This window comes from Lemur catta, chromosome 13, assembly GCF_020740605.2.
Source record: "Lemur catta isolate mLemCat1 chromosome 13, mLemCat1.pri, whole genome shotgun sequence".
In the NCBI taxonomy this organism is placed as follows: domain Eukaryota; kingdom Metazoa; phylum Chordata; class Mammalia; order Primates; family Lemuridae; genus Lemur; species Lemur catta.
The window spans coordinates 44,873,229-44,890,824 of NC_059140.1; the positions used below are offsets into that span (position 1 = coordinate 44,873,229).

At 31.5% G+C, this 17,596-nt stretch overlaps 1 protein-coding gene across 2 annotated transcripts in view; it reads left to right on the plus strand.

The window, feature by feature from the left end:
• Positions 1-16,255, plus strand: part of KLHL1 (kelch like family member 1) — a 282,548-nt gene extending 266,293 nt beyond the window's left edge. For both annotated transcript variants that reach the window (XM_045567731.1, XM_045567733.1), the window contains 2 exons: positions 9,423-9,594; positions 15,098-16,255. In XM_045567731.1, the coding sequence (XP_045423687.1) occupies positions 9,423-9,594; positions 15,098-15,157 (232 nt within the window). In that variant the 3' untranslated portion in view covers positions 15,158-16,255. The remainder of the gene's footprint in view (positions 1-9,422; positions 9,595-15,097) is intronic.
• The last annotated feature ends 1,341 nt before the right edge of the window (positions 16,256-17,596 follow it).

A 17,596-nucleotide genomic window follows, 5' to 3' on the forward strand; every position in this document is an offset into this window, starting at 1 on the left:
GAACAAGAGTTGTTTGGTGGATAGCACTAATGGCGCGACAAATTTCCTCTTGATATTAAGAACCACATCCTTTATACTCATGCCTATAAGTGGGATAGTCAGTGAGAGAAAGATGTTCTTTCTTATTTGTGATACATTTTTGTAAAGATATTTAATTGTTTTTACTGAGCATAAAGCCATTAGCAAAAGATAGCTTTTAGTAAACAGGCTCTGTTCAAACTTAAGCCAATGTTTGGATAAAATACAGAAACAATGTTTAACAATACTGCTACTCTGTGAAATAGGCTATTGCTTTATGGCTGTATTCACATAGAAAAGGGCATTAAGCTCACCACATTTTCACTTTAATATCTTCTGGTCCACTGAAATCAGGAACTATAGACATTACACTGAGGACGGTGGTCAGAATCCAAATAAATAGTCTTTACACACAAACATGCAATTATTTATTTTTTTTAAAAAAAGTATTTCTAATAGGCTGACAGCTCATTTACATTTTCTCTGCTAAACTCTTGGGAAAACGAAGAGAGAAGATGAATATGATGGGTCTCCTACTTTTACCTTGAAAATCTTACATAAATGCTACTAATGAAATGATATTTCATCTATATATTCTCATCTAACTTGACTGTATAATGTATTAAAATGTTGTTTGTGAGCAGAGGCATAAATAATTCAGTCAAGGAATACATTTATGTTGCAAAATTAGATTTAAATAAGCATAGCTATTTTAAGTTATAGGAGTGCAGTGGGTAGGAGTAGCTTAAGTAATGCAGAAGCACACAGCATTATCATGACTCATACTACCTGTCAGATTAATAGCATTTTTGCACTTTCTATAACATACTTTCTATATTGATGATTTCACATGTAAATCACCAATAAACCAAGATACATAATAGTGCCTCTGTGGAACTATTTTGCACATATAATGTGAATAATGTTTTTTAGTATGTAATAATAGGCAAACAGAGCTTTAGAAATAGCAAAAGTAGTGCACAATGCTGTTTTATAGATAGGGAGATAGATCAAATTTTATTATATCACAATGATGTCTTATGGAAATGTAGATATATTATATAATGGTGGTGTTAAGTACAGTTATATAATACCAAAGTTGTTCAGAGTCAGGCTGCCCTGAGCACAAGTAACATTGACACCTCAAATCAGAGCAGGTAAGAAGGCAGGGACTGAGTTAGAATGAGGACTCTGGAAGAGGTTATGGAACAGATGAAAATGAATTTTGTGATGGAGCCTCACTCTAGTGAAAGCTTCTTGGCAGACAAAATCAGTGTCTCAAAAAGGTACATTGAGTTCTAGGAGAAATTAAGCCCAAAAGATATAAGCCGTTAGTCAAAGAACATTCAACTATCTATTTATTTAGTCTGTAAATATGATTTGTATGTATTTTGCACTGTGCTATAACATATATTAGAAGAAAAAGGCAAATAAATAAAAAGAGTTTTAAGATCACAAACAGAACTGAAATCCAGGCAATGGACCAGAAGATACGCTCAAAGGCATAGTTCTGGCTAATGGATCAGGACCACCTTTGCCCTTGCATTTGCATCTCAGTAATGAGGCCTGCTGTGAGAAGGGTGTGGAGACAACAGGAACCTCCTAAACCAGACTTCATAATATCCACTCTGCTGCTTCTAATTTATTCTCCTTATAGTTGCCAAAGAGATCATTTCATAATGCAGATTTGACCTAGAAGAACAGTGACAGTTTGTATCTCTGTAGCAATAGTCAATAATAATTAAAGTTATTTTACATCAATTTTTTCACTAGCTAAGTTCCACATCTGGTAATGACCAAGATTGCTTGTCCCCTTTATATTCCTGCACTTGATATTAATACAATTCCTGGCACAGAGTAGACACCTTTGCAAGGATTTATTGAATCAGTCAGGTACAAGAAAAGCAGACTTCAAGGTTCTCTCATGGAAAAGTACCTTGAGGTAAACTGTAAATAGATTGTTAAATAGATAAGTGAATGGATAGATAGATGGTAGAAGACAGATGATACATACATACATACATAAAGTGATGGAGGAATGGACTAATGGAAGAATGGAAATGGGTGAATGTTTGAATGAACTTATGAAAAGGCAGATATATAGGTACATTTATATATGGCATTTCCAGATTTCCATGTGAATGGCTATTTTCATCATTTTTCACTCAGTATCAGTGCTTTCCACATATTTTAGGCATTCACTCAATAGACAGTAAGATTTCCAGATACATAGGGCCTGAAAAACTAAACAACAGTTCAAATATTAGTTGAAAATTATATCTTCATATCTTATCCAAATATTATTAACAAATAAGTATCAAGATATTTTGATACACTATTTCCAAGAAGTATAAAACTTTTGTTCAATGTCTACCAAAATCCACCTCAGTCATATCAGGAAAAGTCATCTAAAATAACAGCATTTAGCATATTTTTGTCAAGATATGGCTTTACTGTTTTTATATATTTGATAAAAATGAAATAATAAAAGTTAAGATTTTCTGCCAAATAAGGATAAATACATTATTTACTTAATTAAACAATTGTTTTTAAAACACCATAAGCATTAATAAATAAGGCAAGAATAGAATTTTGGATTCTTTCATTTCTCTTAATTTCTCATTTTATCTCTTTGGTTTATACATAACTCAAGAATTGTAGCATGTCCAGACTGTGAAGAGAGACAATAATGAAAGACTAACTTTTTATTTATTATTATTTTTTTTTTTTGGAGACAGAGTCTCGCTCTGTTGCCCAGGCTAGAGTACCATGGAGGTCAGCCTAGCTCACAGCAACCTCCAACTCCTGGGTTTAAGCAATCCTTCTGCCTCAGCTTCCCGAGTAGCTGGGACTACAGGCATGCGCCACCATGCCCAGCTAATTTTTTCTATATATTTTTAGTTGTTCAGCTAATTTCTTTCTATTTTTAGTAGAGACGAGGTCTCGCTCTTGCTCAGGCTGGTCTCGAACTCCTGATCTCGAGCGATCCACCCACCTCGGCCTCCCAGAGTGCTAGGATTACAGGCGTGAGCCGTCGCGCCCGGTTGAAAGACTAACTGTGTAATTAAATTGTTGATGCTTATCCTAGCCCTTACGTAGCATGTTAAGATATTAACTCATGCTTTGATACATGTGAGAGCCTACAATTTTTATAAAAGAATAATCATTTGGATTGTTTAAAGTTAAGATGTTAGGTAGAAGTATTTGACATTTTTAATAAGGTTTCTTTGTTTCCTGCTTCCTCTCCCCCTGCCCCTCCTCTTCTATCTCCCTCTTTCTCCTTCAAGATATTATTGGTGGAGCCAGAGGCATAAGTGCAGAATGAAAAGACTAACTAGTTTGTTTCTGTTATTGCTTTTTGTTATTGCTTTTTCTGTTATTGCATATGCATAATTTTTGCTATTTGTTAAGAAATTATATTCAAATTTCTGGTAGACATATGCAAAAGATATCAGAAAGAAAAATGTGGACAGACATCATTATATATACTGCAGACTGTAAAAATAAAATATTTAAGTATGTTTTTAACATTATTTGAATTTTTAGTTGAAATAAACACATTCATAATATTAAAGTTTTTTTTTAAAAAACTTATACAAGAGGAAGAGAAAAAAATGTTGGTGAAACTATCTCATAAAAACATATGTAAATATTCAAAAGAAATATTAACAGATCAAGCCTAAATATACAAAAAATAATAGACTTCAACCAATTTGAGTTTATTCTGGAAATAAGAGTTTGGTTCAATGTTAAAAAAAGTAATCAATGTAATTCAGTCCAATGACAAAATAAGTGATTATCTGAGTAAGTGCAAAAACTTATAAAATGCAGCACCCATTTATAATAAAAACTCTCACCAAACTTGGAAAATAAATTAATTTTCTTAATTTGATAATGACTTATCTAAAATAATTACTAGTCAAATATTGAAATTTTTTATGATATTTTCATTAGAATGAGGATAAAAATATGACTGCTAATACACTTATTCAACACTTTAATAGAGCAAATAGACAGTATGATAAGGCATTAAAAGGAAAGAAAATTAATAACAATTGGAAAAGAACAAATAAAAATGTCAGTGTTCAAGTTTACATGATAGATATCTAATAATAACTTAATCATAATCTAATTAGAAGCTATTAGATTTAATAAGTGAGTTAATAATATTGCTAATACTCAGCCAATATATAAAATTAATTGTATTCCTATGTGCAAGCAATGAACAATAACAAAATAAAGTATAAAAATGTACCATTAACGATTTTTTAAAAAATACCTAGTAATATCTATGCAGTATATCTAAACAGAAAATAAGATTTTATTGAAGAAAGTTTAAAAAGTCTTAAATAAATAGAAAGAAATGCTACATTCATGGATTAGAAGACTGAATGTTATAAAAACATGAATTCTCCTGTAAGTTAATTTATAGATTCAATACAATTCTTATTAAATTGAAAATAGTTTGTGTAGTGTGATTGCAGGTGTGCATAGTTTAAAAAGCTGATCCTAAAATTTATATAAAAATGACAAGGGCCCAAGGGCCCAAGACAACATTGAAGAAGAACTCTATATATAAAGGCTTATTATTAATTTACTTTAATTAAGACATTGTGATATCAGCACAGTACAAACAGGTAGACAAATGGAACAGAATCATATCTCCAAACAAAATGACATATATAAGAAATCTTGTTTATGGCAGAGGGGAAATGAAGAGCAGAGAGGAAAGGACAGTCAGTATCATGTGGCTGGGTCATTTGGATATTTCACGGGCAAAAATCTTAGTTTTAGCTGTTGCCTCATATCATACCAAAAATGAACTCAAGATGGATTTTAGATTTAAATATGATCCATAAAACAATAAAGATTTTAGCATACAACATAGGAGACCATCTTCAAAATAATGAGGTGTGAAAGATTTCTTAACCTGGGCCTACAAAGGGTCATCCATAAAGAAAAAAAGAATCACTGTTAAAATGTCCTCAGAAGGTACACTGAAGATGGAAAAATTTAAACCAGAGAATGGGTAAAATATTTGCCATACATATCACCACAAAAGTATTGTTTCTTACATATAAATAAATTCTAGAAATTATTTTTAAAAGAATATAAAAATAGAAAAGCCAGGCAGAAAACTTGAACAAGAATTCTTCAAGAGATGATATACAAATGGGCAATGACTACTGGGAAAAATGATTGATGTCAGTAGTTATCAGGGAAATGTAAATTGCAATGTCATACCAACACCTACCCACCAGAAAGGATAAAATGAAAATAGCATATAATACCACATGTTGGGGAGGATATAGAGTGACTGACACTCTCTCTACACTGATGGTTGAAGTGTAAATTAACACAGTTTCTTTGTAATACCAATTGGCAGCATTTACCACATTTCAAAATATGTAATCTTTTTGACACATCCCTAAATATCTGTCACAAATGTGTAATATGAAAATATCTGAATGGGGGTGTTTATAGGAATATTACAGTTACCATTCATTTTTTAACCAATAATTTGCATTGAAATTAATTGTTTTATATTCCTAGCATTTAAATATTTCTAAAGTAAAGGTATATTTCTTTTAATAATCTCATGAAACCTGGTAGTGTTGGTTTTCTGTACAGGAAAAAATAAAATTACTAATTTTTAAACAGTACTATTGTCATTCTGGATTGCTCAAATCACAAATAGTTTATTAAAATCAATTTGAATGTAGATTTTGTAATTCATTTACCTGAAATCTATATATCACACTTTCAGAGCAGTTTATCCATTCTCACAGCATGGGTCTTAATTTTTTCTTTTCTTGTTTCTTTATTTTCTTAGTTGTTCTTGTTTGTTTGTTTTACAGGCAAACATACCTGGTTATAAATCACTTCTTATTGTTTAATTTGCTCTCTATCCGAATATTACCTGGAAAATATTGGAAAAATAATTGTTCTCAATTCTATTTGTTACCAAAGTAATGCTTTCATATTTTAAATAAATTTTAAGAAAAAAATTAACCTTAAAGTATGGAAATGACAATAATTCTTGGAAAATTAATAATTCCTCAAAAAATTCAATGGAGATTTTCAAAGAAAAACTTTTATTTTGTGACTATCAGAGGCCTTAAACAAGTTTTCAATTTACAACTAATTTTATCCACTATATATGGGCACTTCTCTTGCCTGAGGGCTATAAACTTTAATAGAGTCTCTGATACAGAGCTCCCACTGTGACTAGGAAGGCCAAGATAAAACACAGAAAAGGCAGACAGCCTAAATACAAAAAGCCTAATACCAGTCTAAATACCACTACTATTTTTTTTTTAATAAATGGCAACTAGAGGCAAAAAAAAAAAAAAAAAAGAACGCTTAGAATGAAATTTTATCAACAATGTGACCTGACAATGAAAATTAAAATCACTGTTAGTAATTGTTTGGGAAATGCTTATACGTCTGCAGTTGCTCTCCTAAGCTAAAAACAGCTGTTTATTTCATTTGGGGGATAATAACTTTGTATGTCTTAGGCTAAGAGGTGAATCCACAGAGTTTCTGAATATAGAAAAATCAACTTTGATTCATTAATGTGAGAACAAGAAAAATGACTACTCGGTAATTTGGAATTTGTGTGATTGTTTCCTAAATATCTGGGATTGAATGTGCGTGTGGGAAGACTCGGGTTTTGTTTTGGTTTGGTTTTACTAGAAATTTATAAACTTAAATATCATTACCATTGCCAGATATTAATTAAAAGGTAGTTATTACACATTTGAAATATGTTACCTACCACTGAAAACAGGTACATCTAATGCAAAGATTTCAGTTTTCTAAAAGAATGCATCAAACTTTTTAAATTATTTTTAGAAAATTTGTGAAATATATAAAAGATACATATTTCTAAAAGTTGGTTAATATTTCAAAATATGTACCTAAATGTAGGACATATGAGTATTTTCTTAATCCCCCCTGCAATATGAGTATTTGAGAATTGTAGCATTCTTTGCGTTTCACTTGAAGGACTAAGCCTTTGGAAATTCATCTATTGCTGCTTATGACACTAGTGTTGGCTGGTTTTCAGCTGTTTTTTTTTTTTCAATTTTCATGAACTTTTTATAAATGATAAAGTCTTCTTTGCAGACAATATTTGAAAAAATTCCATAGAGCTGAATAATAATTAAATGAAGACTAAAATATGACTTCAGAAAAAAAGCTATTTATATAAAGTGGTTGTGACAGAATCTAGACTGGATTCTATCGAATAATGAATAAAATTTAAAAAACACTGATTTTCTCTAAATTAAAATGTATTATGTATTCTTCCTTTTGAAATTATTTGTGCTAGAAAATTTCCTGACACACAAAAAGTAAACAATATCATAAACTCCCCTGTACTCATTACCCAGCTTCAATAACCATCACAAATTTGTTATTCTTGTTTCATTCATTTCCCTTTCCTCTGTCCTCCCTGAAGTATTTTAAAGAAATTCTCAAACATGTTTTCAACTCAAAACATATCTGAATTAATTCCAGAAACAAATGGACAAAAGTGATCAAGACTTTATTTTTCAACATAACCACAATGCCATTATTGCACTAACAAAAACTTCAGTAATTCCTTTTTAAAACATAATGCTTGGGTTGTACTAAAATTTTCCAAACATCTCAAATATCTTTTAAGAGTTGCTCTATCTGAATTAGGATCCAAGTAAGGTACACTTACTGTATTTTGTTATGTTTTAACTCCCATTGAATTTAGAAGAGTTACTTCTTCGTATTTACTTATTCATTATTACTTTTTTTTTGCCATTGACTTGTTGAAAAATTCAGTTATTCCATAAAATGTTCCACATTCTAGATTGTACTATTTGCTTCCTTGTGTTATCTTTTCTTTTCTTTCTTTACTCCTCATTTTAAAAATCTTTGCATACTTTAAAATCTTTATGGAAAAGATTTAAATATTTTTAAAAAGATTTTGATGTCATAGACTGTGTGTGCTTGTGTGTGTGTATCTATGTGTGCCTTTGTTTGTCTGTGATGATTTATGCTTATTAACTACGGCATGTAAAATTAAACTTTTATGTGCTAGGCAGCCGATGCCTTAAGGTGATCCCGGTTTTGCAGACATTCAGCCAAAATCTTATCTCACACGTCATTTTAGCAGTGCACAACCCCCTCAACCTTAGTGTTCAAATGCCTGCAAAAACTTGGGTAATGTGAATATTCTCTGAGAAATATAAATTCCAGATCTTTTGTAACAACTTTCTTTATTTTCAGCAAAATGTAGGGATTTTTTTGTTTGTTCATTGGTTTTAGGCATCTGTGAGTTGAAAATTTCAGTGGTGAAAAAAAAAAGATTGGAGCAGGAAAACAAGCTAAGAATGTGTTTGCTGAGTTTGTGAGAAAATGCTTTCTTCCAGTTTTATTTTATATTTGATCTGCTGAGTCTTACCAGCTTTTTGTTTTCGTATCTGATACTGCAATTGCAGGCTAAAGGCAAAGGGATGATTTCATCATTCATTCTTAGCTGAAATAAAGCACATTCATGAAAAGTCTTCAAGTTTCTGCCACTCAAAAATAGTAAATATCTGTACATGTTATATATGGTCGTTATATGTTTTTTAAAAAATGAGATTACTTTTTGTTTAAATTTAATAATAACTTTGGCCTTCTGACTTTAACCTGTTGATTTGCCAACCTCTTCCTCACGGTGTATCCTCAGCTATCTCACTAAACCACAGTTCTGTTCATATAATATAATACTTATTTCCCCAAGTTTCAAATGCTGTCTATTTTCTTATTGAATAAATACAAAACACCTTGTTACTCAGGGAACCAAAAATCCATGAGCTGATCAAAACCTACCTTTTGAGGCACACTGTTTTCTCATACTTTCTTGAACTTAGTCACACTAGATACTTGTTTCCTCAAAGCTGGACATGCATTTTGTTTTTGTTTTTTTTAAGAAAACTATAGTGCTTTTACACAAAAGTGTCCTTTTCTTTCTAGCAAATTTAGGCTAGACTTTCAGAACCGGTTTAAAAAAAAACCTTCACCAATTGAATATTCCATAATTCTATCGGACTTTTAACCATTCTTTCTGCTTCATTACCATAGTACTCTGCATGTATCTGTTTTAAAGATCCTCTTTCTGCTGTGGATAATATTTATTTACATATCTGACACTCCCTCTTCCTCGTGGAAAGAAATCATGACATTTAGTTTTGCTAAATGAATCTGCATCCATTTGAAAGCCTGGATGTATTTTTTAAATACCTTTAAAAAATAGACATTATGGATATTCCCTCTAAAATACCTGTTCAAATAATTGTGCTTTTAGAAAAAAAAATAGTTTTCTTTTTCATGACATTCTTTTGAAAAAGTATCATTCATATACTATTATCATTGAATTTTAGATATGACCCCAAAACAGACACTTGGACCATGGTGGCCCCCTTGAGTATGCCCAGAGATGCTGTTGGGGTCTGTCTCCTTGGTGACAGATTATATGCTGTTGGTGGCTATGATGGGCAGACATACCTCAACACTATGGAATCCTATGATCCACAAACTAATGAGTGGACACAGGTAAGATTGTCATCAGCATAATTTGCTTCAAGTATAAAAATTTATTTCATTTACTTTTCTTAGAAAAGGGATATACAAATAGTAATGTATCTTTTCAAATTACCCTGAACCAAAAGCAATTGATTTAGTTCAATGTTGTGTTAATTTTGTAAAATTTGTAAAATGACTTTTGTAAAAAAGTCATTAAATTGTAGGTTTTGTGTATTTTCCTCTTGTGTATCTAATACTTTAATAAAATTCATATTACAAAGTGACATTCATGCTTTAATAGGATTTCTATTTTATTAGAAGTCATAACAAGAAGAAGGAAATAAGTCTGCTTCTCCTGAGCAAAAAATAAAAGTGTAACACATTGGTTTACAAAACCCTAACTTTAGGATATTTGGTTTTAGAAATAATTGGTATAAGGCAATGAGAGACTGCAGAATCAACTTTTCTGACACTCATTTTTGTTAACTATGCTTGTTAGGTTCATTTTTACCTATTGAAGAGAAAATTTTCCACTTGGTAGTGTTGCTGGAAGCTCTCAATAGTAATCCTCACAGCCATAGTCAGAAAATAAAGAAACTAATTGTCTCAGTTCAATTTTAAAAAATAAACAGCTAGGGGTTCTGTATGCACAGCCTGCCATGTATCAAGTGCTCTTTGACAATCACTTTTTCCAAGAAGATGAAGTAAAATGTTTGGCTTGTCTTTGGAGAGACATTATCCCTGGAATATACACCGTATTTAGATACCCAGGATCATGCCAGAATGAAGCAAGCCCATTCTGGTCACATAACTAGAGGATGTGTGTTGCGGTGTGTGTGTGTGTGTGTGTGTGTGTGTGTGTGTGTGTGTGTGTGTGTGTGTGTGTGTGTGTGTGAATGTGAGGGAAAGGTGAGGGCACAGCAATCTAATTATAGGAAAAAACACTTTATACTGCCTAGATACTATAGCCTTCCTTATAATGGAGAGAATGAATACATTTTCAGACTTGTGTCCTTAAAATCAAGTTCTCTTTATTTTCCTTCTTTCTTTTCCAAATTGCTCAATATTTCTATTATTTCTTTCCTTTACCAGAAATCTAAAAGTAAGGTACTGTTCAAATAAAGAAATAATTTCCATCAATCAGGGGTGACTATCCAAAGCCTTATTTAGTGAAAGCAGAATAATAACCACACCTCATATGCCTCAGTGGGTGAAAGATTCTGCTTTTGATTACAGAAATTGACTAAAATTTATTTGAAGAATTTTAAAACCAATTTAAGTAAATTTATTTTAAAGCTACTTACATTTAAATAAACACAACTTCTTTGATTGTGCCAGTTTTGGTGTTCTGTGTTCAGCAACAATATTTGCATAAGCTGACTGTGGAGTACAAAACCAAACTCTTAAGGGCCACACTAAGGTAACTGCATTGTGAATCTCCCTTGCCCCTAAAGGAAAACTCTCAGATTCAACAAAAATAGATACATCTGGCTAATTAAAAGAAGAAGGAGAAAGAAAAGGAGAAAGAAGAGGAAATATTAGGTTAACTAAGTTCTGTGATTTTCTGTTTTATTTAATTGTTAGAGGAAAAGCATTTTTTATCCAAAAGGCAGCAAATATAAAAGAAGCTAGCACGATCGCTTTCCACAGTATTGCACTAAAATTTTCAAGAATATATTTTGACATTTTGTCTTTCTGAATCCCTAGTGTTTCTAAAGAGAACACTGCATGGATTAATGATTGTTTATTTGCTAAGGAAATGTACCAGTTCAATGGTATTATTTTAAATGTGCCACTTATACAAAAGAACATTAAATAAAGAACGTTTATGGGTACATAAATGATATAATATACTATCTTCATTACATATTTATAATAAAGAGCCATTATGCTTATCCTTCCTCTAAAATTGAAATCAAAATAATGTATATAGTGATAATAGGTAAAAGCCTCTAAAGACCACTTCATCAGTATTTTATACATTTTTGGATCATACAGTATTTCATAAACAGCAAAGTGATATTTAAAATGTTTTATAACAACTTTATTTTAGCATAATAAGCATTAATTTTAAAACCCTTACATTATTTTAAGATTTTAATGTCATATCTTTTCATTATTTATATTTTTAAGACTCTCAAGGGACTATCAACAGACCCACACAAAATCTCTTTGAAAACTTTCAGGATTCCAGCCTACTAGAAAGTTTTCTTATATTTGCTGGATAATTCCTGTCACTTTCACTCCATTTACCCTATAAGTAGACTAAATTGATTAGTTATCCCCTGTATTATTTGCACCCATAAAGCGCTGATTATTAGAATACTTAAGCAAACTGCATTAAAATATTCAATATGTATCTTTGGAAAACTCTAAGGTTACCTGTAGTTGAAAATAATCTAAATAGGTTAGGAAGCAATTACCAGATTTGTGCCTTACAGAAAACACACCCACACACATACGGGCTCGCGCGCACGCACGCGCGGGAGTAAAGAAATTTTACTTTGTCATTTAACTGTGGGCTTATTTCTTACATTTTATTCGAAAAAATAAATATGTGTGCTTCAAGATATAAAAAGAAGAACTTTATCCCATTTTCCATAGCCTGGGTAAAATTACCCTTTCATGCTTTCTCCCTTGGTAAGGAGTCATAGTGCTGTCATGCTGCATCCATCTCCAGGTTGTAAGGAATTGAAGACTGCCATTTACTGTTGTCTCTAAAGACTAGCAAGACTAACAGTTGCTGGCATGAGGTACAAGATATGTTAATGTTTCTCAAAAAAATTGAGAACTATTGTTGAAACTAAGTTTCTTCTGCTGTGCATGGGTTTAATTTGCAAATAATAGATGCAACCCTAAGAGAAATCTTCCTTTAGGAAATACTTAGAATGGGGTCTGGCAAATAATAGTTAACCAAATTAAAATATGGGAGGTGCTTTGACTTACAGATTAGCATTTTAAGAATTGAAGGAAAAAACACAAGGCATGTTTGACTGCACAGAAAATAAACTAGTGGGCAATGGGTTTGGAGAGATGAACAGGGTATATATTATGTAGGATGAGAAACCACATTAAAGTGCCTGGATTTTAAGACTGAAAGGAGTTAATAAAGGAGTTTAAGCAGGAAAAGTGAATAAGCAGAGTTGTGTTTTAAAATGATTGTGCTTGATACAATGTGTAAAACAATTGGGAGAAAGCAAGATTGGAGTGAGAGAAACCCATTAGGAGAATTATTTTGCCAATCCACTTCAGGTAAATATGTAACCTGAACTAAGTGAAAGACAGAAGGAATGCTTAGAATTAAACTGGTTTGAGAGAGATTTAGAAGGCTTGATGATCATTCAAATGTAGGGTTGAGTGGGGGAAAACTAAGGGTTGTGGATGTGTGCTGGGATAATGTCTTGAACAACTGTGTAGAGAGGGTGTCATTCATGGACATAAGAAACGGAGATAGCACACTTTTGAAACAATGGAAAGGATTCATTTTAACATGAACATATACACATATGCATACATAGAGATATAGATTTAGATGTACATAAAAATATGGAGGTAACCTACTCACTCTGTATGTAGTCTAGTGCACAGTACTTCTCTATTGAATAAACGTCAGTAAACCTTTGGAAAACATTTCATAAATACAATTAGCCAATACCCATCCCATTGGCTAATTGAGTGGTGGGGCTCGCACACATATGTAATCATGTGTCACTTAAAGGCAGGGATATGTTCTGAGAAATTCATCATTAGGTGATTTTGTTGTTGTATGAATATCATAGAGTGTACTTACACAAACCTAGACGGTATAGCCTGCTATACACCTAGACTATATGAAATAGTCCATATCATTCCTAGGCTTCAAATCTGTACACCATATTACCATGCTGAATACTGTAGGCATTGTAAAACTTTGTAATTACAATAGCACTTACCTTAAAACACAAACACATTGTACCGTTGTGCAAAATATTTTCTTTCTTTATATCCTTATTCTATGATTTTTTAAAATAGCATTATAAGAGGTTTGTTTACACCTATATCACCATAGCACAGGAGTAATGCCTTGAGCTAGGACATTACTGTGGCTACTGTATCACTATATGATAGGAATTTCTCAGCTCTGTTATGATCTTATGTGACCATCATCACATACCAGATCATGGTTGAATGGACCTTGTTAACTTCCATCATGATTGTACTTTGTAAAAGATCCTTAAATGACTCTGATGTGCAAAAATACTTGAAAATCATTAGATAATAAAAAAGACATTTGAAAGACCATTCATTCTGGAGTCAGATAAACTTCAGATTGTATACATTGATGTTGTGGGATTTATATATTGTCTCTTGATATTCCAGTCACTTACCTGTCTCATGGAAATAACAACACATGATGTAATTATGAAGATGACTATTGTGACCTATAATAATTATTCTTAACACAAAATAGGCCATAAATATATTCACATGGTCCTTTACACCTCTCATTTTAGGCAATTCTATGAGAAAGAAAAGAGATGTTACATTATTTACAAATAATGTATTAAATGAAGAATAAAAAACAAATATCATCTGTATATTTTAACCTTCAATAAGATGAGGGGTAACACTAAATACATTCAAAAGCATTGGTAGAAAATAGAGATAATTTTCATATTTAGGGAATGATTACATATCATTTCTCAACCAATAAGATAATATATGTGATCTGAGGTTATTTTGTCCTTAGCTATTTTATTTCTTACACTTTATGCACTTTCTTTTCAGTTTGGAATAATATCCTGTAATTTCTTGTCTACCCAGATATTCTTAGAAAACTGTAATAAAAAAGCATTAATATCAAAAAGCTCAAATTATTAAAATGTTGGCTTACCTCCAAAGAATAAATTTTCATTATAAACTCTGTAAAAAATATTGTTTTTAATATATTTCTAGCCATTTTCATATTCAGCATTATTAAAAAAACTCAGTTCTCATTTCAATAATTGTCAAAAGATAATAAAATTTTAATAAGCCTTATAGAAAGTATAATTATGTCCTATTTATAACAAAATATTGAAGTTATTTCATTGTATGTCTCTGTCTAGAATGAACAAATAACACATTTAATTCAATATAATATCTGGGGAAATAACTTCAAAATGATTGCAGCTATTTCATCTAACATGTACTCTAAGCTATCACTGTAATCTATCATCACAAATGTGTCCATGCAAGCTCTAGAATAAATCTTTACTGGAAACTTTTCTATAGTAGGTTTATTTCAATAAATATCATTAAGTATTATATTACTTTTCTTAACAATTCCATAAGTAATTACAAGTTTTATAATTTTCAGTATACAAACCATTGTTTTCAAAATGCCATTTTCAATGTTTTCATTTTTATTGTACTACTTGTGGCTAAAATGGGAAAACAGAAACACATTTATTTATGATTTTTGTGTCTATGTTTCCTTTAAATATATGATAATGTGTATGTTTTTCTATGGCAGTAAAATTTGTCTTAAGTTGTGTTTCATCTCTTTTAACAGATGGCTTCCTTGAATATTGGGAGAGCAGGAGCCTGCGTGGTAGTCATCAAGCAACCTTGACTTTATTTTATTTTATTTGGAGGGATTTGATTTGCTGAAGTGGGTTATTTTTATATTGTATGGCAAGAGTGAGAACTTCTTGAGGTGAAAACTTTTCAAGAACAAGGATTTCTGTAGATTCACCTACTGATGTCAAAAGAGGCAGAAGATCAAACAGAATTATAGAAAACAGGAACACATCAAACCTATACAGGAACAATGTCTGGCCAATATGTTAGTTCAGGAACGGTTAGTGGTAATTTGTTTTGTATTATACCATACAATAACTAGAGTTACCAAAGGCTTGCTTTTCTTGAACAGTTGAAAGGAGAGACCAATATTTGTGACATGGATAATTTCATGACTGAAACTCATTCAATTGTTTTATAATCAGTGGCAATATCCAAGAGATTGCTAAGAGTAGAAGACAGGATATTGCATCCGACAGAATCTGATTGGTTTAGTGTTCTTTTAATCAAACGTGGTCAAACCATAAAGCAGAATGATGTTTTATTAAAACAAACCTGCTTCTTTCTCATTGTCTTAAGCTATGAGAACAATTAGAGAAACAGATTCATGCTTGTTTCTTGCATTCAGAAAACAAACTGTCCTGCTAATCAAAGCTGCATATCTCATCAGAGATGACGACTGAATTTTATTGCAACCATGTTAGCAATCTGAAACTGGCAAACTCAAAGGAGTGTTTTCATTAGACCTGCTGCTTTGCTTTGCTTTTTTAACACACTGAGCCAAAGATTCAGTACAATTATGGGCTTTTGCCTTATGTTGAGTTCAGTGTAAGCATGGAAGCTAGTTGTTCTGAATGTTGTATATATCCATTGCATGGTGAGGTCCTTTAGAATTTTGTTCTTAAAGAAACTTAGAACTTCAGAAAGGATATGATCCATTAAGTTGGAGTATTTATGATTATTGCTAGCAGGAAAGAGGACTGCAGATTCCCATTCCCCGCTTTTCAAACTTGTTACATTGATATGTACATTATTTTAAGGCAAATGTTTGTAATTGTTTAAAGCATAAAGTGAAAACATTATACAATATCCTTAATAAATAAATCCATGTAAATTTTAAATACAATTAATAAATGACCAAAAAATTTGCTTTTATCCATGTATCTTTCTTTAATAGATTTTAATACAGATCTAAGTTAAAAATCAACAATGTGTACTGCAGAGACAAGCAACTTTTATTCAAAAATTAGGGCTTCAAAATTAGGGAAGTATATTTTTTTATCAAAACACAAGTTCATTTCCTCTTTAATGCCATCTGGAAAACAAATGCAATTTAAAGTATCATTTTCTTCTGTAGTCACTCACTTGAGACAGCATTAGTGCCTAGAAAACACACATTGCATAATAAGAGTGCTGGGAATTGTTTGGGAGCTAGAAAAGGCAAGAAAATCCTATTTTTTTTTTTTTTTGAATCAGTGAAATTCATGGGATGTAGTTTTATTGTTGGGTAGTCAAAAATGTTTGAAATCTAACAAAAAAGGAAAATATTAATAAGCAGTTTGGCTCTAGAAAATATTAGGAAATCTGAAGTTTCTCTTAGTTACAGTTTATTTCAGAAAAATGATGCCATCAATCCCACAAAATGATAAAGTAACATCACTGATTATTTTAAAATTGTGGTTAAAAATATATAACACAAAATTTACCACATTATCTATTTTCAAGTGTACAGTTCAGTTGTGTTAAGCATATTCACATGGTCGTGCAGTCTCCAGAACTTTTTCAACTCACAAAGTGGAAATTCTATAGCCATTAAACAACAAATTCCCATCCACATCTCCCTCCAGCCTCTGGAAACCAACATTCTACTTTCTGTTTCTATGAATTTGACTCCTGTCTATACCACATATAACTGGAATCATAAGGTATCTGTCTTTTTGTGATTGCCATATTTAAATAGTATAATGCCTCAAGGGTCATCTGTGTTGTAGTATGTGACAGAGTGTCCTTTTTTAAGGGTGAATAAAATTCCACTGTATGTGTATACTATATTTTGTTTATCCATTCGTCTATTCATGGACACTGGGTTGCTTCCACCTCTTGACTTTTGTAAATAGTCCTACTATGAATATTGGTATGCAAATATCTCTTCAAAATCCTTATTTCAATTCTTTTGGATATATATACCCAAATGTGGAATTGCTGTATCATATGGTAATTCAAATTCCTTTTTGTTTTTTAAGGGACTTCTGTTTCCATAGTGGCTGAACCATTTTAGGTTCCCCCCAACCATGTACAAGAATTCCAATTTTACCACCTCTTTGTCAAAATTAATTGTGTTTTTGTTTTTTTCTGAATGTAGTCATCCTAATAAATGTAAGATGATAGATATCGCGTTGTGATTTTGATTTGCATTTCCCTGTTCATTAGTAATGTTAGGCATCTTTTCATATGCTTGCTGGAGATTTATATATCATCTTTTTAAAAAAAA